This window comes from Neodiprion virginianus, chromosome 4 (assembly GCF_021901495.1).
Source record: "Neodiprion virginianus isolate iyNeoVirg1 chromosome 4, iyNeoVirg1.1, whole genome shotgun sequence".
Classification (NCBI taxonomy): domain Eukaryota; kingdom Metazoa; phylum Arthropoda; class Insecta; order Hymenoptera; family Diprionidae; genus Neodiprion; species Neodiprion virginianus.
The window spans coordinates 2,378,815-2,402,450 of NC_060880.1; the positions used below are offsets into that span (position 1 = coordinate 2,378,815).

The 23,636-nt window shown below is 38.2% G+C and overlaps 2 protein-coding genes, 1 long non-coding RNA gene and 1 pseudogene across 12 annotated transcripts in view; 1 reads left to right on the plus strand and 3 right to left on the minus strand.

Moving 5' to 3' along the window:
* LOC124304093 (kinase D-interacting substrate of 220 kDa) overlaps positions 1-16,099 on the minus strand; it is a 43,812-nt gene extending 27,713 nt beyond the window's left edge. Inside the window, exons 1-2 of one of the 5 annotated variants that reach the window (XM_046762103.1) lie at positions 15,846-16,099; positions 14,995-15,124 (exon numbers count right to left, since the gene is read on the minus strand). Coding sequence is in view for 3 of the 5 variants with exons in the window: in XM_046762098.1 (XP_046618054.1) it covers positions 4,264-4,452 (189 nt within the window). In the remaining 2 variants the exon portion in view is untranslated. Of the gene's footprint in view, positions 1-4,263; positions 4,570-8,471; positions 9,460-13,506; positions 13,622-14,994; positions 15,125-15,845 lie in introns of those variants that run through there. The other 4 variants (XM_046762104.1, XM_046762100.1, XM_046762099.1 and 1 more) reach the window with 4 other exon arrangements.
* On the plus strand, positions 8-17,937 carry LOC124304109 (tRNA (guanine-N(7)-)-methyltransferase). 6 transcript variants are annotated; one of them, XM_046762152.1, is made up of 7 exons: positions 8-182; positions 11,729-11,873; positions 16,687-16,826; positions 16,921-17,105; positions 17,209-17,322; positions 17,410-17,511; positions 17,603-17,937. In XM_046762152.1, the coding sequence occupies exons 3-7, from the start codon at positions 16,706-16,708 to the stop codon at positions 17,732-17,734; spliced, it is 654 nt and encodes a 217-aa protein (XP_046618108.1). In that variant the 5' UTR covers positions 8-182; positions 11,729-11,873; positions 16,687-16,705; the 3' UTR covers positions 17,735-17,937. The 6 variants fall into 6 exon arrangements, with proteins under 6 accessions (XP_046618108.1, XP_046618107.1, XP_046618106.1 ...); XM_046762151.1 differs by lacking the exon at positions 8-182 and adding an exon at positions 9,979-10,155; XM_046762150.1 differs by lacking the exons at positions 8-182; positions 11,729-11,873 and adding an exon at positions 13,661-13,778.
* LOC124304113 (uncharacterized) lies at positions 9,870-11,071 on the minus strand. Its single transcript, XR_006908060.1, has 2 exons — positions 10,266-11,071; positions 9,870-10,172 (listed from the first exon to the last, which is right to left on the minus strand). It is a non-coding gene; the product is annotated as an uncharacterized LOC124304113 (long non-coding RNA).
* LOC124302015 (uncharacterized) lies at positions 17,885-23,592 on the minus strand (annotated as a pseudogene).
* Between the last annotated feature and the right edge of the window lie 44 nt (positions 23,593-23,636).

Here is a 23,636-nt window from a genome sequence, read left to right on the forward strand (position 1 = left end):
GAACCCAAACCGAGTCACTCAACGGGGAAACAAGCGCGAACTATGGACGATGTAAGAGTGCCGCCGGGATATATGCGGGTCTCTTCTATACCCCGTGACCGATGTAAAATTGTAACAAAGATCCGAGTGTTTAACAAAGGATAAGAAGCCGAATATCGGACTAACAACCCGGGACGAAAAAGGTAACAAAATTTCTCTTCGATCGCAAAATATTAAACGTCGATCGTACTATCCTCCTTTATTTATTTTATTTACAACATATAATACAAGATTCGACCTTTGTTCGAACGAAACAAAGGATAGATCTTGCCCTTTACGTTTTGTGTAAAAACAAAAAAAAAAAAAAAGTTAAATCGATTAAAAAAAAAAAAAAAAAAAAAAATGAAGATTGCCGATCAAATTACATTTTCAATAAATTTTGCAAGTGAATTATAATCCAACGAGAATCCAGAGCATAAGAAGTTGGTTGATAAGGACCACCCGTTCTACACGTGTACACATATTGTTATCACCAGATCTGTATAATAATGGCGCATTCTCGACCACAACCATATTTTACGGTTTTAATATGTTACGTTGGCGGAATAAAAATAAGAAAAAAAAATCCTCATACTTCTATTTTGAGCATTTTTGTACTTTGGTCTTACGAGATGCGGAGCGGAGAGAAAGCTTGACGAAAAAAATCTTTTTCTTTTTTGTTTTTTTGTTTAATTAACTCACCGACCCGCAAGCACAGCCAATTTACACAGACAGGTGGATGCATGCAATTGTTACATTCACTCACACGTAGAAACTCAACTTGGCGCCGAAACGAATAATATATAATATATATATGTATAAGCGGCACTTTTGAAGTAAGTAAATTTATAAAGAATTCGCCGCCTCGCGAGGCAATTTTACAACCGGTATTTTCAAATATCCAATTCTATATTATGTTATACGATTCAGCGCGTCTGGTAGGCGGCAATAATTTTGCCGAAATAAAATTCCCTAATCTTATGTATGTATTATATAATCCAAAAGAACAAATTTCAAGTCAATGAAGGTTAAAACAAATTAAAAATATATACATTTTTTTAGCCGTGGAACAAACGTAGTTTTCTTTATTTCCCATGACTTATTTAAAGTTTGACGACATTTCCAAACTTGTTCAGGTTTTCCTGCAATTTTTCCCTGCCTATCGAGGCCCTCGTCGAATTGCTTTGAGGGGGGGGAGTTTGTTTATTTTCATTCTTTATACTGTACGTTAGGTAAGAATTATAATAATAAAAACGTAAAGCGTCTGTACGTCAGTAACAAACATTACATCGCACAACAACGACGATATTTCGTTCCGGGAATAAAATTCGCACATTATATTACCTTAGCGAATAACGTTACGTGTACTTTACTCTGTCTACATATTATAAATTTCCGATCTATACCTACTATCGCGAATAATGTTAGCTTGTAACAAACACGGACTAGGATCGTCGTCGTCCTCGTTGTTTATTATTGGTACATATACAAGTTAATGCGAATATGGAACTACTTTAATATATTGGTATAATATTCGGTTGCTAAACACGCTGCACGACGCAAACACAATATATGATACAATACGCACAAAGAGTCCAAATTCAATATATACCGATTATACGATATTACGATATCTATACGTATAAGGCATGGTTACACAGCGGCTGAGTATTCAACTGATAAGAAAAGATGTAGGATGTCCGAAATAAAAAAAAAAAAAAATTTGTACCCAATATACACATGCATGTAATCTTTTGATATACTATACGCCCCATCGAACGCGGAAGTTGGCTTGCCGTTTCACGATCGTAACGGGTGTGGTGTAAAAAAAAAAAAATACGAAAGAAATATAAAAAATTTTGAAACCAAAACGAAAAAACACAAAACGAACGTAAATTATCGTAGATTATTTTACCTGACGTATGAGCAATTCCACCGCGCTGCTTTTTCGGGAAAAATCCTGTTCGAACATCGTCCGAATATTTCACTACAAATGTTCATAAATATGGTACGTAATATAATTGAGAAACGGATTACGAAACAATGAAAAAAAGAGGCCCAACGTGTGCGGCGAGTGTTGTGAGAGCGAGAAACTGACTGACCCTGCGTGTTTTATTGTAGAGACACCGCAAACACGTTGACAATAAGTTAGCGATAGATAGTGAATTTTCGTTCATTAATATCAGGTCGTCTTGAGCTTCGATATTCTCGTATCGAACACGTCTTATCAACCTCGTGACGTGACGGATGACGGACGCACGTTACGTGAAAAATCGAGGAACAAGCATAGTTCCTGCATATCGTCGTGCGGTGCGATAATTTAAAAGTCATCGATTCAAAGTTGAACCGATTTGCGTAACGTGCATTAACATAAATTTTATAACAGCAGCGCCTTTGAAAACTGGATCACAAACTTGACTCGACAATCGTCGATTCAGAGGCCTGTAATAAACGGCCTTACGCGGTTTAAAAGTTGGGCTTAATTTAGTTTAATTAAACTTCGATCAACGTTTGATGAATCTTGCCTCACTCCTGCAAAGTCACGCGCTGATCTCGTATCAAGCGAAATATTTATTACCCTGAAATCCAAAGGGAATCGACGTTACGCGGACAGAAATGTACCGCAGATTTTACATCTCGCGCGGTAAGTATATGGACAGAACTTTTTTCAATTTAAACATATACAGCGATTGTGGAAAGATTAAGAAATTCCATAACAAGGATTCACAAAACCAACAAGTAACGAGTCACAACATACGCTTGGGTAGATCTACCGCAACTCATGTAGCTTTGATTCAAAGAAAGTTTTTTTCCATATACCTATCCACCGAAACAAAGATGTAAAATTTACAACATTAAATTATTTTTTCGTGCATCGCAGACCAGGTTTCAAGGTTCGACGTTACGTGAAAATTACATACACTGTGAAAATATAACTAAAAGTGCAACGTAACGTATCTACCGTAGATATACGCGTACTTGTACCATTATTTTGTCGAATAATAATCATAGTCAGAAAATTTATTTCCCTCCGAATATCCATCACACGTGCAGAACGATTAATGATCAATTAACGCGTGAACGATGGTCTCGATTATAGCCGCAGTCTTGGCAGCAACTCGACTCACACGCGACACGTTATCTCAACGCGGAAGTCTCATTCGTTCGTTGTTCGACATGCAGATTCGCGTTTAATCATCATTCGTAAAAAAGTGTCCGTTACATACATGGTGTTTAAATTCCTTTTTCTACCTAAAGGATCAATCGATTCTCGACCGGATTTCGGACGTCGCGCGGCGTGAGGAATCGCTTCAGGAAAGTATATTTGTAAAAGGTAGAAGAATACGCTGTAACTAACCGGGAATGTAATCTTCATTCTTTAATATGTATCCCCTTATGTTGCCAACTTTTCCGCTAAAGCTAGCGAACTAACGATCCAAGATTGTGCCGAAACTAATATCTGTAGTAAAAAGTTGAATGTGCCTGTATCAACGCACACATCAATCCAGAGCTGTGTCGACTTGGTGAAACTGAACAGGACTGGTGAGCTTTGTACGTACAACGTATGCACGGAAATGTTCATTAACGCCTTGGGCTTCCGGCTAACTTGTTTGTTGTCCGAAAGAAAACGCGAGTCCCGATTTCATACGAATTGTGTGACAATGACTCCCGATTTCTCACGTAGGCCGCATCGCCGGTCATTATTCACATAATTCGTATGAAACAGAACCTCGCGTTTTGTTTCGGACCAAAAACAAGTTAGCCGTAAGCCCAAGAGATTAATGGACATTACTGTATACCCAAAATTTTGTTTTGAAAGAAGTTCGCGTATATCTGACAGTCGTATCGTCGTGCTGCCACGAAAAAGATTCACCGTTAATAAATAACATGTCTAGGAAATCACTTCCAAGAGGATGTTTTATCAAACGAACAGCCAATAATTTCTCAAAAGATTTCTCGTCATTCTAAGGGTGATAAGAAGACGATCAGAGCGTGCGTTGTACCTCGATTTTAAGGAGTATGCACGTATGTTTTAACCGCCGTCGCAGCAGACGGTGGCGGCATCTCTAAATAAGTCAGCGATGTTCTTAAACACTGATACGACGACTCGACGACCCATCGTTACCCTGATTGCCTATGATACACACATATACTAACTTTCCGATCAGCCACTTTTGCTCGTAGAACAAATTGAGGACATGTAACGACCGCTTATCTCTTACATCAGACTCTCGTGTCCCTCACCTGAATTTGCATCGGTGAAACGACAGTGCGAAAGGCGCAATTGTAGGAATATATCGTGCCGTAAGAACGTCCGGGGTGGATGAAAACGGGCGTCAAAACAGCGGCTCCTTTACTCCCGGACTTGAATATGGTACCATTCTGTTCCCCGTTTTTGAAACGGGGCAACAGAGAAACGGTTTCACTACTCATGTGATCCTCGCTGCTCGAGTATCGCCGTTTTACTTAACGCGGATACAGTCTGTTTATTTCGATGTTCCTCGATATTGTTATTCTTGTTTTTATTTACTTCCTTTTCATTTCGGCGTCAAAAATCGTAACCGATTGAAAATTGTCAGGATTGACATTCGTTGTTTTTCATTCTCGAGGACTTCGTTTCTACCTTCGGTCCGTCCTTCTTCCCGTAAATTATCCTCCAACAGTGCATCGCCGTTAATCGATCACTTTCATAGCTCGACTGTAAGAAGAGTTCTTTTTCGTTTCTGTTCTCTTCTTTCAATGTCCGTTACAACAGGTGAGTTGATCAGTGCAATCGCTCTTTAGTGAAGTTGAAAACGTTCTACTTCGATAATCAGACCATACAGCGTAAATGTCACGACCATCCATCACCTCGACGATGATAAAGGTAAAAATCGCGAACCTTACATACAAGTTTGCAACTTGAACACCATACGCGGTAAGAACCGATACTCGAGAGGTAATAAAATGCGACCGGCTTACAAATTAGATTATATATTGACAGTTGACTTAAATTCACAGGTTGTCACAACGAGACGTTGACACGATCGAATCTTTCATCACTCGACAATAACAAGTCACGATTATAACCAAGGATGATGGAAACACGTTTAACTCAACGACGAGACTACCGACACATATCGTCCGTCGTTCGTCAAAAGAGTAATGGAATCGACACATCGGCACTATCGATATAATCAAACGAACGAGATACTTGTTTGTCCATACGGCTCTTGATAACAAGTTTAAACGTATAATATATGTAGAGTATATGTAGACACTGGACGATTATCACACCTCGAGTCGCGTACCATCGAAGAACGTATGCAATAAAAGAGCATACATTAGGTACACTATTATCTGTTACACATTAAACGATAAACTGACCATCGTCGTTTGATTAGCTCTGTAAATTTTCACTGCATAAGCTTCGGTTCAAACTGATAAGAATCGTGATATTGGAAAGAATACGATCGTCTCTTTACGGTACTTTATCGAATACACTAACAATGCGAACTTAAGAGAAGGAAAAGAAGAAGAACGCGCCGATGAGTTCAGCTGCCACATGCCGATTGGATTCCACGTCGTGTGTTCGCAATTAATTGTATCTTTTCCATGCACGCGTTGTGTGAAAATGAGATAATGTATAGGTAGACACCACCGACTTTGCCTCGCGTATAAACTCTGCTGGTGTGTTTTAATACAACTAAACTCATGGAATAATTTCAAGATTGTCATGTCAGCCATCCATTCCGTTACTTTCCAATTGCATGTCTTATCTTGTAAACAGAGACGCGGGACGTTCGCATAGACCGAGTGTGCATGCGTCCAACAAGTACCACCAGAGCGGAAAAGATAATTTCTTCTTTGCTGCGCTCAAATCACATATACCGAACGTCATTGACTACATGGCCGGATTGTACAGACTCTGGCTAATTGGTATAACAATACGATGGATAACGAACCGTCGCAATCCGTCACTGTCATTTTACAGTATTGCAAAATTGTACGAGTACCGTATAGATACGGGGCATTCCACGCCGATGCAGGAAACGTTTGACCGTGAAGTTTTTCAATTTCACCAAACATTTTTCCTACGTTATTACTGACCTCTGAAAAGCATTCAAAAAAATTTTCGAGTCATCTTTAATCCCTCGTCTTCGCCCAATGATTTTTGTAAACCCATCTCAAAAACACCCAAATTCATTTTTACGAAACTAGAAGATAAAAAAAAATGAAACATTTTCACGCAAGATTCAAAGCGGGACCTCATTTAATGTTATTTTATTTTCATACCTGTCAAAAATCTACTATAAAAATTTAGAAAAAAATCGTGAGTGTATTCTAGAACCGGAGAAGCGATTAAACAAAAATCAAACAATCAAATCGGAGATGCGATATGTATTATAATAGATCTTCAAGCTTTATGAAAATATAAAAATACGATTAAAAAATATAAATAAAGAATTCCCCACTTTAAATCGTGTGCGAAAATATTTCATTGCGGAAACCAAATGTTTTGTTTTTCTTCTTCTTTCATAAAAATCAATTTGGCTGTTTCCGAGATAGGTTTGAAAAATCACAGGGCAAAGGCGAGTGATTGCAAAAAATGTGTAACTTTTTGTTGGAAGCTTTTCAAGGCTTGTACTAACGTAGGAATAACCCTTGGTAAAATTTAAAAATGTCATGGTCAACCGTCTACTAAGTTGACGTGGAATACGCCATATATGTGTATATATATATAACGTAGGTGTGCTTATCGCAGCGCGAATTACATGTGCGTAATTGGCGGGAGATGAAGCTCATTAAAATTCTCCAAGAATTGCAAAATACTTATTACGGGGGTTAAGAAAAGCCTGGACTACTATATATATATATATATATATATGTATACGCGTAGCTGACGCCTTCTAATTGGCTTACTATCGGGCTTGGTGGCCGTCTATAAATAAAGTAACTCGAAAATTCTAATTTAATTTTGTTCACCAATCGTATAACTAAATTTAAAACATGAAAACAACAAGCGGACGTATTTCACGTATACTGTATATATTTGTACATATATATACATACGTATCGGGAAGAAAAATTTCAAATAGCGTAGATTGTTTTTAGAAACTTCATATATATGTTAGATAAGAGGGAAGCATATACGTTTGCACTCTCTGTCTCTCTCTCTCTCTTTCTATTTGTATATGTGCGTGTATACATCTATGCGTTATTATATTCGCACGTTTCTAGTGACGTACTGCCAAGAATAAAACGCACGCTTTTACTATCCTACATATAACGTATAGCGCGTTGGTGCAGTACCGCAGTTAGTGTGTGAATGTCGTATTGCAATACATCAGGTTTGAAGTTTGTAACGTTATTGGAATTAATGCATGTTCAGAAAAAGTCGTCGATTTCGAAGTTTACAGAATTACCTGAAATTCGGTAAACTATAGAAATACGGGATTAACGAATTCATTAGGATTCAGTAAATTCAATTCCGTTAGTTATTCCATACATTCTGAATCTGCAAAACAGTTATTTATATTTCAACGTTTCGTATAGCAATGATATTACGATACAAAAGTGCAGTCGCATACTTTATTACCTATAATAAAAAAAAAAGGCAAATTTGACGAAGAACGAATTTGACGATGAAAACTTTACTTTTCGGAACTTTGCTCTTATCGTACCTTGAATTTTCGGAATCTTGCATTTCGGAACTTTGAACCGTCGGCTTTCCGACCATTCGAAACCTCGCTGTTTCTTCAAAGTTTGATTTCTTTACACCAACTTTCGCCATCGAATAATTCGCAATAAGACCGGAATTTTCGGAATTTTTCAAATTCGTAACTTGACCCCGCCCACAATGCTCGATACGGTGGATCTTTAACCAAAACAAACTAGAAACGAGTAGGATAAAACCAATGTCTAAATCCGACGCAACAACCGCACGCGACTTATATACGATATGCAAAAGTGGACCGTGGTGACGGCAATGCGGTCATTCGTGATAAGACTCGATTAGCAAGCATCATTCATTAACCTTCGACCATGGTATGTAAGAAATATTGGTAGATATATGTATTAAGTAAACTTCGTTACGCGTGTGTGTAACAATAATTAGAACAAAAGAAGAATACTCATTTTAAAAATCATGTTCGAAAATTCACAGCCGATAAATTATGAATGAAGAAATGGTTTCATTGCTGGCTACGTAACGATACAAAATACAACGGGGTGTCCAATTGTGACAAATACAAAACTTTTCATCTACAAAAATAAAACAAATTAATTAAATAAAAAAAAACAATCTTTTTTAAATAAACAAACGATTATCATCGACAATTAAATTTCTCCGTCAATACATGTTGCAAAGAAACATTCGCGACATATGGACACAACACAACAAAAGAGAAAAATGACTTGGTCAACAATTTCAACCGAGTGAAAACTACAGCTGTAGGATATTTGTTGTGTACCTCGTTCTTCCTGTTAGCAACACCTTGAGGCCGCGTTGTTCGCATAGCAAGAGCGGCAAACTGTCGTCGTCGAATTTCCGCCTGAAGAGTAACGACTTGTCTGTAACCCCTGGCGGAAGGATGCGTAATTTTTGCCGGTCGATGAGACATATTCTTTAACGTTTACAGCTGGAACGTAGGGCGAATTAGCCTATTATCTATTATCTATAATCGATCTACCGCAACCCGCGATCACCGCTTGAGAATTCGATTGTTCGTGCAATTGCATCCCATAAACCGGTGAACACTTGTTCCTGCACGCACTGCACGCACTGTCTTCACCTGTGCACTGATTCTAAACATCATTCACAACACACGCGTATCGTCGTCTCACCGTATAGGTACGATATATGTACACGTATATACAGTCAAGCGAAGCAAGCGGCCGCATGATGACTGTGAAAAATTGCGTAACAGCTGCTGCTACGTACCGTGAACGGCGATCGGCGTAATGACGATGATGTGGGACGGTTGTTTGTTTGTGGTTTTTTTTTTTTTATTTTTTATTTTTTTTTTTTTTAAATATATTTTTTTCCCCCAGCTTTTTTACACTTATTTCTCATCGGTTCGTCATAGTTGAGAATCGCGTCCGTCTCGATGATCAGTGGCGACAATTATTTGTCGAGTGTCAGCGGAGACGCGGAGCAGTTTCGATACTGATATAATATCGTGACGTTAAACGTTGTACAGCGGTGGTTATGGCAATAACCGATAATTACTGCCACTCGTTTTACATTGTAATTTGGTGAACGAATCATTGTTTTCTTAACTTGACAATAATTTTTTAGGAAACAAGATATCGAAATATTAGCGTGATTTGTTTTGTTACGGTTTAACGAATCTCGGACAATTTTTATATCCGCGAAATAACGATTTTTCCTCAGCTTGAATCGTTGAGATAACGTTACCGACTTCGATATGATTCTATTTCGTACTTTTACATTACGAAGCACTTTTGCCAACAGGTAGATGAAAAAACAAAAAAAAAAAAAAAAAACCTGGCAATGCGAAAAATTTACCGAATCGGATGTAATTATACAATATCGAAGAGAAACCGAGACGTGGAGAGACGCTGGTGACGAAACGATTGCTAAACAATTGTAACAATTTCTCAAGGTTTCAAGACTATAATGTTACGAGTATTACATTATCATGAGAAAAATGAGTTTGCAATTCAATGTTAGTTATATATATGTATATATCCTTGGATTTTCTCTATACGCTGTGAAAAACAGCAATAAATCGAATAATACATTTTATTTATTATACCGGCAAAAAAAAAAACTAAGAAAATCCATTTATAATCGTACACTTATCAGAAGTCATTTTTTTTAATTTTTACAAGGCGTTTTTTTTTTCAATCCACGATTGTATGATACTAGCATACAAATCTTTTGATAATCCCGGTATATTATAGTTTACAAAGTACATACATATATTGTTTATTTTTACAACGGCGGATTTAAAAGTAGCGATTTGTTTTCAGTCGGAACACGTAAGGCACTCGAGTATCATGTTTGTTTTAGATTTATCTACATCGTCTCGGGTCTACTCACATTCAGTTTTCGCAGATAAATGACAATTGTAACGAACAACACGTGTATACGCGATCAGGATCCAGATTATGGCCCAACTTGTGAATGAGGTTTGAAAAATTATCACCTCGCATCGGCAGCATAAAAAAACGTCCATTTCAGAAATAATACAAATTGCAAATTGCCCGCGTGCAAATTGGATGTACTAACACGCTAATACGCGATATCTATAAACAATTATAATAAGATATACGATTGCCGATAATGTTTTAGTTAACCCTTTGAGTCAAACATTATTGTGCCAAGTCAACTTTTATAACAAGAAGAGAGGTAAATTTTCACGATTTCTTTCAATCAGTTTGTTTCTCACAATAACAATTTATATTGATCGCTATAATTACTGTCGAGTATTGAAAACCTACTAGTATAAAACAGTTAAGTAAGAATACCTATACCGCTATGACTCAAACGGTTAAATTACCGTTAAAGTTTAACGTATATAATTATAAAAATTATTGCATAAACCGCATGGGGAATTTAAAAATCTTTATCCTGATGATTCTCCGTAAGACGTCGTAAATTATTTTACACTTTCGTCGTACAAGATCGAGACAATGGTACCAGGTAAGGAGATAACGATATGCGCGTATATTCCTTTCCCGGGAGTAGAAAAACAATAAAATAAATAAACGCAGTCCGAACATACGCCTGCAGATACACGGGACTTCACATTTTTCACACGTCTATACGTAACAACAACTCGTCATCATTCCGTTATAACGTCAGCCACGTGTCGCTTACTAATACTACTTTCATCGCGTACGTACAAACAAGAGCACGACCAAAAACCACGGTCGGATATGTTTAAACAATTGTCCGTATAGCGACGAAACTGCACGATTCCAAGGTACCTACCATATTCGTCATTTTCACACTAATCGTATAACCGCTTTACACGCATAACGTGTACGACATACCAGAGAGAGAGAACCTGAGCAAAATGTGAAGCAGTTTTATGATATCCGATATACTGCACACATGATACACGATTCGCGCAATTATACTCCACTGACTCCGCTGCACCGAAGAAGATGCGTTAAAAAACATACGGTCTAAACTCTCCAACTGCACCGCACCGCTCACTGTGCGATAAAAACACTGTCATAAATTTTTTATCAAGTTATCAAGATCATGTTTTAATTCCGCTCGTCCGATTATCCGCTGGAACGATTGCAAATACTATAAAAAGTGGAAAGGGTTATACTAACGTAAAGCATCACCGATTTACCAGATTCAACTCATTACCGTTAACGTAACGAAACATTCAAACTAAAATCAATTATTTTTTTTAAATTTACATAACAATTTTAAACGATTTGAATTTTTCAAATCTGAATACAAATTTCATTTTTAAAAACAGCCGAGTCAATTTTTCACACGATTCCACGTACAGTTACGAAGTGATAATTTTTCTCAAAAATAAATCGTTACGTTAACGCAACGCGAACTTCACTCTCTTATCGATTTTTGATCGACCGATGAAACTGACTCGCGATTCGCAATATATGACGTAACCGTAGCGTGGGTTCCAACTTTTCGAAGATATGTTTCTACACAGTACCGTAATATTTCACGTACGTTTATAAATATAAATTAACGTAATATAATAAACCGTGTTCACAGGTTATTTGTTCATCACACCTCAAAGATGCATTCGGAGCGCCGAACGATCACCGACTAACTGTCCGTCGGAACTTTCACTAGAGTTTTGAGAAGTCCGACGGTGGGAACCGGAGCAGAAATGATCACGAGAGGCGAGAGCAGCTCGGTAAGTCGTTCGGTATCCGTCGCTGTACTGCCCCCCCCCCCCTCTCCTCCTCCTCCTCCTCCTCCTCATTATCATCATCCATTCGGTAATTCAAAATTATCATCCCAACGGATAGGATAGGATAGGATGCCGGAGATTAGAGAATACCTTACACGCCACGCGCCGGATTTTCGATCATCTCGATCGACGCGTGATCGATTTTCTCATTTTCTTCTCGTATTCAAAAGTATACCGTACATATTATGTTCAGGCAAATCAGAGAATATATTCCAGTGTAAAAATGTGTCAATAAGTAAGATGAAACTGTAACTGTTGTGTAATACTGTAAGTATGTTATGATTTATTAATATAGAGAAACTCAGAGATGAGAGTTGTTTTTCGGAATTTTTTCCTCACCTTTCGAAAATTTTCTCTTATCGCAGCTTAAATTTTCGTAACTTTGAGCCGTCGGTTTTTCCGACCGTTCGAAACTTTGTTGTTGCGTAAAAGTTTGATTTTCTTACATCAGGTTTCGCCACCCAAATAATTTAGAATTAGGGAGTTTTCGGAACTTCAACCGTCGCCCCGCCCTTTCTATGGAAAGGAAATAAATTATAATTATAGATAACGCCACCATGAAGCTCTGAGTAAGCTGACCTCATACTACACCTATACACACCTATTCATACGGATATAATCTGTCAATAAGAGTGATGCCGGGTGTGTAAATAATCACCCAACACCACACTACACGATAAGTTTGCCTCTTTTCTAGAGATTCGCTCAAATAGCACGTGACACACACACACACACACACGCACACGCATTCGTACATACGTACGTACAAACGTACATGTTTGTCAATTATTCATTGTCAGCTCAGCGAAGAATGGCTGAGTGACGTCAGAGGCATCGCATAGTTCGACAAAGTTTTTTTTTTTTTCCAAATCCCCGTACAACACGTAACTTACGTATGCATATTATACACCGATTTCGAAAGAGTTCGTTACCAACGTTTAAAGATTTATCGTGCACGCGATTGAATAGTACGCGATGTAGTACAGCGTGTAGTAAACATTTTTGAACGTCGAACCTGCAGCACGTGTACATGTATATAAATAATAATAACATATATCCCACGTCACTGACGATCGTCAATTTCGTTTTTATATTGTATACAGCAGAGAAAAATATTATTGTACATGTATATATGTGTATATATTCTGTATCGCTAGCGCCATCGGGATATGTAACAAGTTTGTGGAAAGACGGCAGGGATTAGATAGACCGAATAGATATCACTGTTTATATATACTATTAACGAAACACTGTTGAGGTTTCTTTCGGCAAAGTTTCTCCTCCCTCTTTCGTCATAGATAAAGAACACGTTCTATAAATTGCACCCTCGAACTTTTACAATTAGTTCACCAGTCCAGAAAGTTACAAGAAGACAAGGCAAATTATTATACCTATACAAAAACGACGATATTTTAATTTCTATTTGCCTGTAACAGGCAGATCAATTTTGGCGCCATTTTTCATTACACACACTGACATAATACTTATGGAAAATTAATACCGTGAACGATAAACATACCTAAATATACGACGGAATAAACGGTTTAATATAATATAAAAACAATTGCTAATTTACCGAATTCGCGTCGGACTCGAAGAGCCAAGTTTTCGTCTCGGATATCCATGACTGCATAATGCAAAAAAATCTCCCGTCGCGATCGGGGTTTACGATAAACAAAAAATAAAAAAAAATAAAAAAATTCACTACGCAAAGTGATAATCAAAGTGTATAATAATCTCATAGAAATACACCGGCAAGCACCAACGGTTATAAACCCGGATGAACTACATGACTGCCCGCGGTTCACGGCTGTCGTTATTTAATACCGGCGAACAGGATTCCTCCAGGTATGCGTAGGTACTGCGTAAGTGAACCTTTGTACACCGGAGTCGAGTCTCGGCTCGACTTGATTCTACTCCTACTACTTACAGACTTCGTTGCTGGCCACGCGTGCAGAACGTGTTGCGCGAATTCGTCGCGTTGAGCAAAAATCCCCCCCTTTCGCCTCGCCTACCAAGAAGTCAAGACCGTTGTAACTTTACTATACGATGTACCGATGGGTTATTAACTTTTTAAAATCGGTTAAAAGTTACGTGAAATCTTTGAAAATTGTTTGAAATCTTGGGAAATTTCACAGCAAGCACAAATCATTTGTAATTCGGATGTAAATTGGTTGAAATCACTGATTATCTTTGGAAATCGAAGTAGGTTGGAATCGGTATCGTGAAATTAATGGCGAGTGAAATAATTTGGAATTGCGTGGGAAATTATTGAGATTTTACAATCGCTTGTCACATAATCTGTGAGTGAATAGCCTCTCGTGATCACACGTATGTACATACATACTCATTATCAATGTACAATTTTTAAAGCAAAGAATGGATGAGGTACTTATGAAAGTGCCGAAGGGGATGCACTGATTGCGAGTACATGTTACGTTTTATTGGAGGATATAAGTAGATATTAAAATTTCATCATCGATCGAAATATGATCGGCGAAAACGACAGTGTCGATTAACCCTTGTGAGTCACACATATTGTGTTGCGTCAAACTTTGTAACAAGATAGAGTATTCTATGATTTTTTCGAACCGCTGATTACAAATCTGATGTCAAATTTCATAAATTCAAAATGGCGGATCCAATACGGCGGACGACAGTTTCAAACTCGATCGAATACGATCAAAAAACTCTATGCAAGGGTTTTTAGGCTCACTGATTGGATTCGCCATACTTAATTCTCAAAATTTGATTTCAGATTCGTAATTAGCGATCCCAAAAACCCCTCCTGGACAGATTTTTTTCTCCAGATCCGATCGAATTTGAAATTTTCGTTCGCCATATTGGATCCGCCATCTTCGATTTTTAAAATTCGATTTCAAATTCGTAGGCAGCAACCCTGAAAACTTGTAATTCATGTAAAACATGTAATACGTTTATCGTCTCGGAGTTAAAGTGCGATATGTGTACCACACGGACCGAGGAAAATTACAGCAACGTTTCACCGTTTCGAGTTTTAAAACATATCTATACATATACGTGAATTAACTCGAGGTCGTCATACCTGCGAGCCGAAAATGCGGGGCAGCAGCAGCAGCAGCAGTTTTTTTTCTACCTATACCCCGGTAGCGTCATGAATTTTTCTTTTTTCCCAGTCACGATTTATGCCGGTGATTTTCGCGTGCACGCGATGTCTGAAAGACGTAAGGATGTAATGACATAGGTATACACGAACAGAATGGCTTACACCTTAAAAACTACCCTGGTGAATATTTCTACTACTACGAATTTTCATATAAATTGGAACATTTCGTTTTATGAGAAACTATGCATATTTACGATTTTGTACGAAAACGATTTTTTCAATGAAATTGTACGAAATGTCAAACTTTCCTTAAAAATTCTTAAAAAATCTTACAAATCATTTTCAGTCAAATCAGTTCAAAGTAAAAAAAGTTGGCTGATTCTTAGCGGGTTGTATTCAAGCAGCAAGGTTAAGTAGGTCTGTGATTTATCGTTACAGGAAAAATAAGTGAAAACAGGACAACGACGTCCTGCGTCCTCTTCCTCGTATCCTCGTAACCGGATCAAGGCCTCGTATGAAATTCGTATAGCTACCCGGAAAGAGTTCCTTGAAAACGATGAAAATGTGACAGCAGTTCGCTTTTAAACTTGCCTTAACATACGTCACACATACACGCGTGGTAGATTTTTATAGCAACATAGTCAAGGGTAGCTAGACGCGTCTAATCGAAGGCCAAGATCATCCGGCCTGCGGATAATTAATAACGTTCATCCTCCAGCGGTTCGTGTTGAAAATTTCGTCTCTGTACGCGATTCGATTGCGGTGTGCGTAATGCATAAATACATGCTTAGAGCAACGAGTACAAGTATACAGGGAAGTTGTAACCTTACCCTGAACAACAAAGAGATCGCTCGGCAATTCTTGGAGCAGGATTCGTACTCCCGTCGTGAGAACGGGATGAAGATTCTCTTTAATAAAGGGGGTCACGCGTCTCCTCACCCTTCCTAACATTCCTCACAATGTACACACTCGGGGTTTTTTTGCTACGTGGGAATACTCGTTACTCGGGCCAACTGTAATTCACGCAAACCCCAGCGTTGCCCCACAATTTTTCGTACGTCTCTACCGCTGTTTGCTGGCTGCACCGTAGTAACTTGGCACACAACACATGCCCACTCGGCTCGCTTTCTCGGCCGAGAAAACTGTTCGTTCGACCGCCAGACGGCGAGTGAAGTGAACGCAACGTCACGTCAGCTGTTGTTTCTTCGCACGTGCGCGACTCGCGGCCAACTTCGGTGCGTGGTTCCCGTCCACCCACTTCCACTAGCGAAACGTCAAATCGTTCGAAACTGAGGAACGAGCGAGCCATCCTGACGTTTTTTCGAAAATAATACCCTCGTCATGACGGCGGTCGTCGCATTGCCGCAGAAAAAATATTACAGGCAACGGGCCCATTCCAATCCCATCGCAGATCACTGTATTGAATAGTAAGCGAAAGTAGAGTTAGGTTAGGATAACTCCGGAACCACTCTATCAACTTTATCGCAATTTCTCCTTTTCCGTAAACGAAAATAGGGTTAAGTTGTGTTAGATTAGGTAAGGATAACTCTGAAATTACTTAATCAACGTTATCGCAATTTTTTATTCTCGGTAATCGAAAGTAAGGTTAGGTTAGGTTAAGTTAGGATAACTGGAACCGCTCTCAATTTTATAGCAATTTTACCTTCCTAGTCCAAGAACGCCAAGGTGCATGGACTGGGGTCAGCTGTACGATGCGTACTTTCATGACCCTAAGAACGAGGGAACCGAGTCCCTGCCTTCCAAGCAGGTTGAATTTGCGGACATAGGCTGTGGCTATGGCGGATTACTTGGTACGCACGCGATATTGACGTCTGAATCTCGTATATTAAACCAACTAAGCGATCGCAGACAAAAGTGAGAGCATGTATTTTATCTTTATCACAGTAACATTGTCCACCATGTTTCCGGATAAATTGATCCTCGGCATGGAAATCAGAGTCAAGGTTTCGGACTATGTGACTGACCGCATAGCAGCGCTCCGCCTTCAACACCCTGGACAGTACCGGAACATTGCTTGCCTGAGGTCAAATGCAATGAAGTATCTCCCTAATTACTTTCAGAAAGGACAGGTGCAGAATTAGGTTTTATCGTTTTATGGTTGATTTCCTGTTCGTTCTTTCTCTCATTTTTGGTTTGCTGTTTGACTGAATGTAATCCATTCTCACTTTACAGTTGAAAAAAATGTTCTTCCTCTATCCAGATCCACATTTCAAAAAGGCAAAGCACAAGTGGCGTATCATTAATAAATCGCTTCTTGCCGAATATGCATACGTGCTAGCCGAAGGGGTAATTTTTACTTACTTGGCTAATGAAAAACATAGGATTACTATATTTTTTAAAAATAATTCACCGTGATTTTAATGTGTCGTACAGGCTATCGTCTACACAATGACCGATGTCAAAGATCTGCACGAGTGGATGGTACAACATTTTGTCGAGCATCCGCTCTTTGAAAGAATCCCTGAAGAACAATTGGTGAGAAGTGGATGTGAAAATAGAAACTAAAAAATTGTAACGACACATGCGCTCTCTCTTTGATACCCCGTTAATGTTATGAAAATTTCAGACTTCAGATCCAATAGTTGCAAAGCTTTACGAAAGCACGGAAGAGGGCCAAAAGGTGACAAGAAACAAGGGGAATAAATTTCCAGCTGTGTTTCGACGGATTCCAGATCCATTCGTGGAAAACCGTAGCTAACAGTTCGGTACTCGTGATGTTTTGTTGCTAAAAGTGAGGAACAATAAGTAATAAATACAGATCCTTAACGACGCTTGTACATACACACGAATTCAACTATTTATTGATAACAATTTATTAGTTACATGACTCACAAGACTCGGAATCATTGTCTTCTACATTAAATGTAACTTGCGATTCCAAATAAAATTGCTTTGACTCAACTTTTGACTTACTTTGACTGTATAATTGACCCATTGATTCTGTGAGAACAGAAAAATATGAAAAATCACTGAGATACTTAATTTAGCAAAGTAGCTCATTTTTAATACAATCGTGAGAGGCTTAAAAATACCTTGCATATTCAATTTATTCATTTTACTCAAATGACGAGTTCGTGTTTCCCGTTTTTGATAGTAAAATTGTCTGATGTCTTCGGGACCGACGAAATGACATAGACTCAGTCCAAATTCTTCATGAACTATTCCAAATATCATCTGCAGAAATTAATAAAATTCATTTAGTATTATAGAATAAAGAATTTTTCGTAAAAATTTATATCTCACTTGCTCAAATATCGATTCAAGGAAATGCTTGGGGGGTACAATATAAGATCTGTCCTGCAGCTTTCGTCTCTCCGTCGGAGACATTTTATACTGACCATATTTGACGTTCGGTACTTGAGTTAGATTCTCTTTCACATTATTTATGAATAAATTTCCATTTAAAATATCCCTGGGAAAAAAGAGCGTGGATTTTTTTATTACATTCAACCAGTAAGAGTCCCTATAATTATATATGCAATCACCAAATCATTCCTTCTAAAACGAATGTGGCAATATCGATAAGTTTTGGGTCGGTTGAAGTGCAGCTTTCATTTTTTTTAGTTCGTATTTCTACGGGCGGTGAACTTTTTAATTGCTCGTCAAGTGTCGTCTTCAAGTCGGCATCCAACACACTGTAAATATAACAGCTGATCGACAGTGATTTGTAAAAAGGTACTGGTTTTTGAGCACGTTCCAACCATGGTTTCTAATATCAAAAATATAAAAGGATTGTTCAATTAGGTATAAATTATTCAAACAATGCTTGAAAATAGCTCATGTACAATCAGCTATCTATCCTACCGGTTTGCTCGTTCCCTTCTCGGTAATTATGAAATGTCCATCCAATTCTGTGCAGAGAGTATTATACACAAGAACACTCTTTTCGTACACTCTTTGGGCACTGAGGTTTAAAAACTGACAACTCAAATTTGCTGTTATTTTGCATGGATGCGAAAGAGACCTGATCCTTATGCAAAAAGATTGCGCCTTTGCTGGCTGAATTCTTCCACTTATTGGCATTACCCTCACATCAAGTACATTTGGCATTTCGTAGCTGAAATATGGTGGCATTTGAAAATGTAAATACCATTTAGATGAAGAATCTCTTTTAAGCATAACTGAACGAGGCACAGACCCTTGGTAACAAAGATTGAAACCTAACTTTTTCCATTGATATCCTATGACGTCGTTCTTGGATTCGTTGTAAATCATGATCATTCTATCGGCTTTAGAGTGCATCGGCATAGGAGATATGACAATAGAATCCACAGAGAAACATATGGGTAGTTCAGGAATAGAAAACTGATCGGCTGTTGGAACTTTGCCTGTCAAAAATCTAGTCTTCTGTGAAATGTCGGCTTCCGCTACGATCGACAGATTTGTCATCGTATCGCCAAGCTTGAGTGGGAGAGTGACCTGAATTTTGAAGAATAATATTTACACCGTTGTGAAATAGACTTATTAATACCACGAAAATCATACCTGATAAGATTCGAATCGTCGTGGTTGGAATTTGAAAATAATTGGATAGTAAGATTGTCCTGGCAAAGTTCCTTGCGGGTTTGTACATGCGAATGTTCCACTGAGCGCAGCAGCGTTCAATTGGTGAAGGGGGCTAATGTCTAACGAGTACGTCACTTTTTGGTCTAACGAATTGTACAGCCAACACATCTGAGGATAAATTGACACGTTTTTTTCAGGCAAATCCAATATGACTCTACTCATTCGTCAATATACGCGACACCACATTACCTAAGCTACAAATGTATGAAATAAACCTGTTTTATGGCATCTATATCCCCAATGTATATTCTTCCCATGGAGAAAACTTGGTTCGCTACAAGACTAGGGCGAGGTTCAATTTCAGACAAAGCTACCACGTCGGCATTAATAATGATGTTGCGATTGTTAGATAATACTAATTTCCATTCCAGACTAGTTTTTCCTAATATTCTATAGCATACTTTCACTGTGAGTATAGTTTTTTGTCGTGGCTATACGGAATAAAAATATATTAACATCGAGTTGAAAATACAAAAGTAATTACCAAGCAAGCCAATTACCTGCAGTACACCTTTGTTCGGAGAAATGGTGCATGCTAGCCTGTGATCGCAACAATATTCTTTGTACTTGAATGTCAATCCACGATGTTTAGTTACTTGTTTACAATCGCATTTCTTTATTCTCGTTATAGTCCAAGTAGAATGTGTTGGAGTAGAATTGACAACCAAAAGTTTGATGAGCAGTGGCTCTTGGCACAACACAAGCTCCGGAAAATGCAATCTAACAACTCTCGGTCTTGGATGACCCGGTTCAATGGAATTAATAATAGTATTGAATCTATCGAAGGAAAGTCAATTATTCTGGGAACTGGGAAGAAATACATTTTCATTTACAAGTCTTGTAACGTACTCATCAATTTCCAACAAATTCCAAAGCAATGCTTTGCTTATGTGTTGCTGAACACAGAGATATAACAAGTCCTTGACCTGTGGGAATTCGAGCCCAGAATAAATTAAAGCGGCAGAAAAAAGTAACCGATTAACTTGATGAAGAAATATCGAGTATTTAATAAATATTCGAATAACCCCATTCTCAGTAGAAAAAATTACGCATCTTCGTCTGACATAATTACCTCAAAACCAGGTAAAATACACATGCAATTTACTATGCAAATATTTTGCAACTCTAGTGTACATGACGTGTGCTTCGCTGAAGAATTGGATTGCACCAAGTACTGCACTACTAGCTGATAAAAGCCAGATTTATGTGGGGTTATTTCTACTTCTACTTCTTTATTGCTTCCAGGGATTATTGTATCTGTGACAGGTTTGATCTTAACATCATGCGTTATGCTGTCGAGAGGCCAGCCACGCTGATTACATCTTAGTTCGAAGTGAATTTTCACTAAACTGAAGTTAAACATATGGAAACTTAACTTCTTAGTTTGACCGTATGCAACAGTACCAAAATTAAGTTCTTCTGGTAATGCCTGCCGGGTAGAATGTCAGAATGTGTAAAAAAGTTATTGCGAATTATACAATTTGTGAAATAGCAATGTAGATACCACGAGATATCCACATTCCGCTTTTCCAGTAACTTCGAGCAGTGTATCGACATTATTTCCTACAGGCTTTCCAGCCTTCAAAGCTGTTGCACGACAACAAATAGTATACTTGTAATCTCCAGTATCTTTGGGACAGAAGATCCAGTCATGCATCAGAATCTCATTTCCCAAAATAACACCGCTGGCCTTTTCGACTTTTATTTCAGAGGGTACTTCAGGAAATGAGTACCTAAAATGTACTGCAAGTCGTTGAGATTGTAAAATATAGTAGTTATGTATTTTACATTTACTTATAATGTATTTGCAAAACAATTAAATTTACTTAAGACCATATTTTTACCTGATACAATGTCTTGTAGTGTTTCGCATTGTTACTTGTGTGGTTTGTTCGCATAGCGGATGAACAGGAGCAAATTCGATTAAATTGTTATTACTGAAATCGAGCCTTGGGAATTCTGCATATGCCTTGAACTCTATTGGCACTTTGTTGTTTGGATTACCGTTGAACTCTATCATCCACCGTTCGATGTAAAAAAGCTTGTTTTGAACCTCAGGAAACATGTGCAACGCAACTATCTGATAACCCCTGGAATGGTTGGTAGTGACGCACCAAAAAGAAATAAGTCTTACTGCATCTGACACAAGATACGGATTTGAGCTATTTACGGGAAAAATTAGTGAACGTCAAACTCTATGTACCTGTGAATTATTCCTACCATCGGTTTCACGGTGAAGTGAGTAGTTGGAGGAGGTATGAATTTAAAAGTCATAGCCAGATGCCCGTGCAATTTGATAAGAAAAGTTGTGTAGACTGGAAACAGCGGAAGAGTCGGGGGTAAAATGACAGTTCTAGGAACTTCAAACTGTGGAATCCAGCCGTTAGACCCAGGTGAGAATGTATGACCTTTATAAAAACTACTGCTATAATAATCACCTTAATTTCAGAGCATTATCGTATCCTTACCAACGACGCGAACAGAAGTAATTAGCGGAACCGGTATCGACAGAACCGAATGAGAGTTTTTGCCAGTTTCTTCGGTCTTCCAGAAAGCGTGGGACAATATTTCTCTTGAGAAAAGAGCATCTTGTTTTTTTGGACGAAAATGAACTTCGAAGAGACCAGATTTCCATCCTCGAATAGTTGCAGTGCGAGGTTTTACTTCGAAAATGCTTTCGGAATCTACGAGTGCGACACTGCTTCGTCATCTAATACCAAATTGTTACGTGTTTACTAAAGAAAAATCACCCCTACCGTTACTCCATTTCACCGTCATATCTGTATCAGTATGATTCATGAAACATATATCTTGGGGTAAACATTGAAAGTTTTTTTTATCGTCGCAATTCCCTCTGCCAAAATCTAGGTGACTTTCAGATAAAGAAATAGGGGGGTAGCTGCCTTTTTGAACTTGAACAACATCACTCATATAACCATCAAAGTCTCCGATCAGTGGTTTTGGAGCGGCAAATAGAACAGGAACAAACTCTTCGGTTTTCGAAAACAAAGGCCCTCTGTAGCCATAGAGTTCAGTGACAATCGGCCCCTGCATAATGCAAACCAATGAAATTGAATCTGCTGTTTATTCGACAAGGGACACATCATACCTGATGAAGTATCAAGCATGGAAGATAAAGCGCGTAAATCTGTTGCTCCTCAGGTGAGAACGTTATGCTGACGTACGCATGACTGTGCGGAGCTATAATTCCTTTAGTGATGTCCAATTTAAAGGAAGAACATTTTTCGTCAATGTCAAACATGAAAGTGGCCGCTGCTTCCGAATCATTTGTCAACTGTAATCGTTTTCTCACTTCTTGTACTCCTTTGGGGCACACCATAACTAATCGTGACACCGACGGCACTACATAAGGACCTAGTAGATTGAGTAAACCATTAGATGATCCACCAAATTAAAAAGCAAGAGTAAAGCAAAATATTTTCCTCATGTATGTACGTACCAATGCATGTACCCTGCACACATAACTTGTAACAGATTCGATCGCAGTCTGTGATACTAAAGTAATCTATATAACAATGAGAAGGGACAGCTGGCTGATATTCTATCTTGCACTCTGTGAAACCTCCGGCAGGTAATGTCCAATTGTGAAATTCTACCTTGAATACATAGTCCAGACAATTGGTAGTAGGGTCGCGGTGAACTTTGTAGTGCTGTTTCTTCTAAAATAAAATAGTAAGCTGCGTTGATTTTTATTTTAGGAAGACTCCAGTTATAATTTTCTTAATAACAAAGTAATCGAACTAAAGTAACATTCCGTAATTACAAATATACCGATAAGAAGAAAAAGTATTTTACACAAGTCTCGTTGACGATCTTGACAGTTCGTTTGGAAATTCTTCCAGCAATTACATGTCCAAAGTCAATGGTTATTACTTTTATTTTACTCTGATCAGGACAGCAATCCTCGGACATTCTCTAACTGAGATTATTATCTAATTGAAGAAGTTGACAATGGATTGGATTCGACTACGTCACTGAAACGATATTTTATTGAAACTGATATTTGGCAGTGA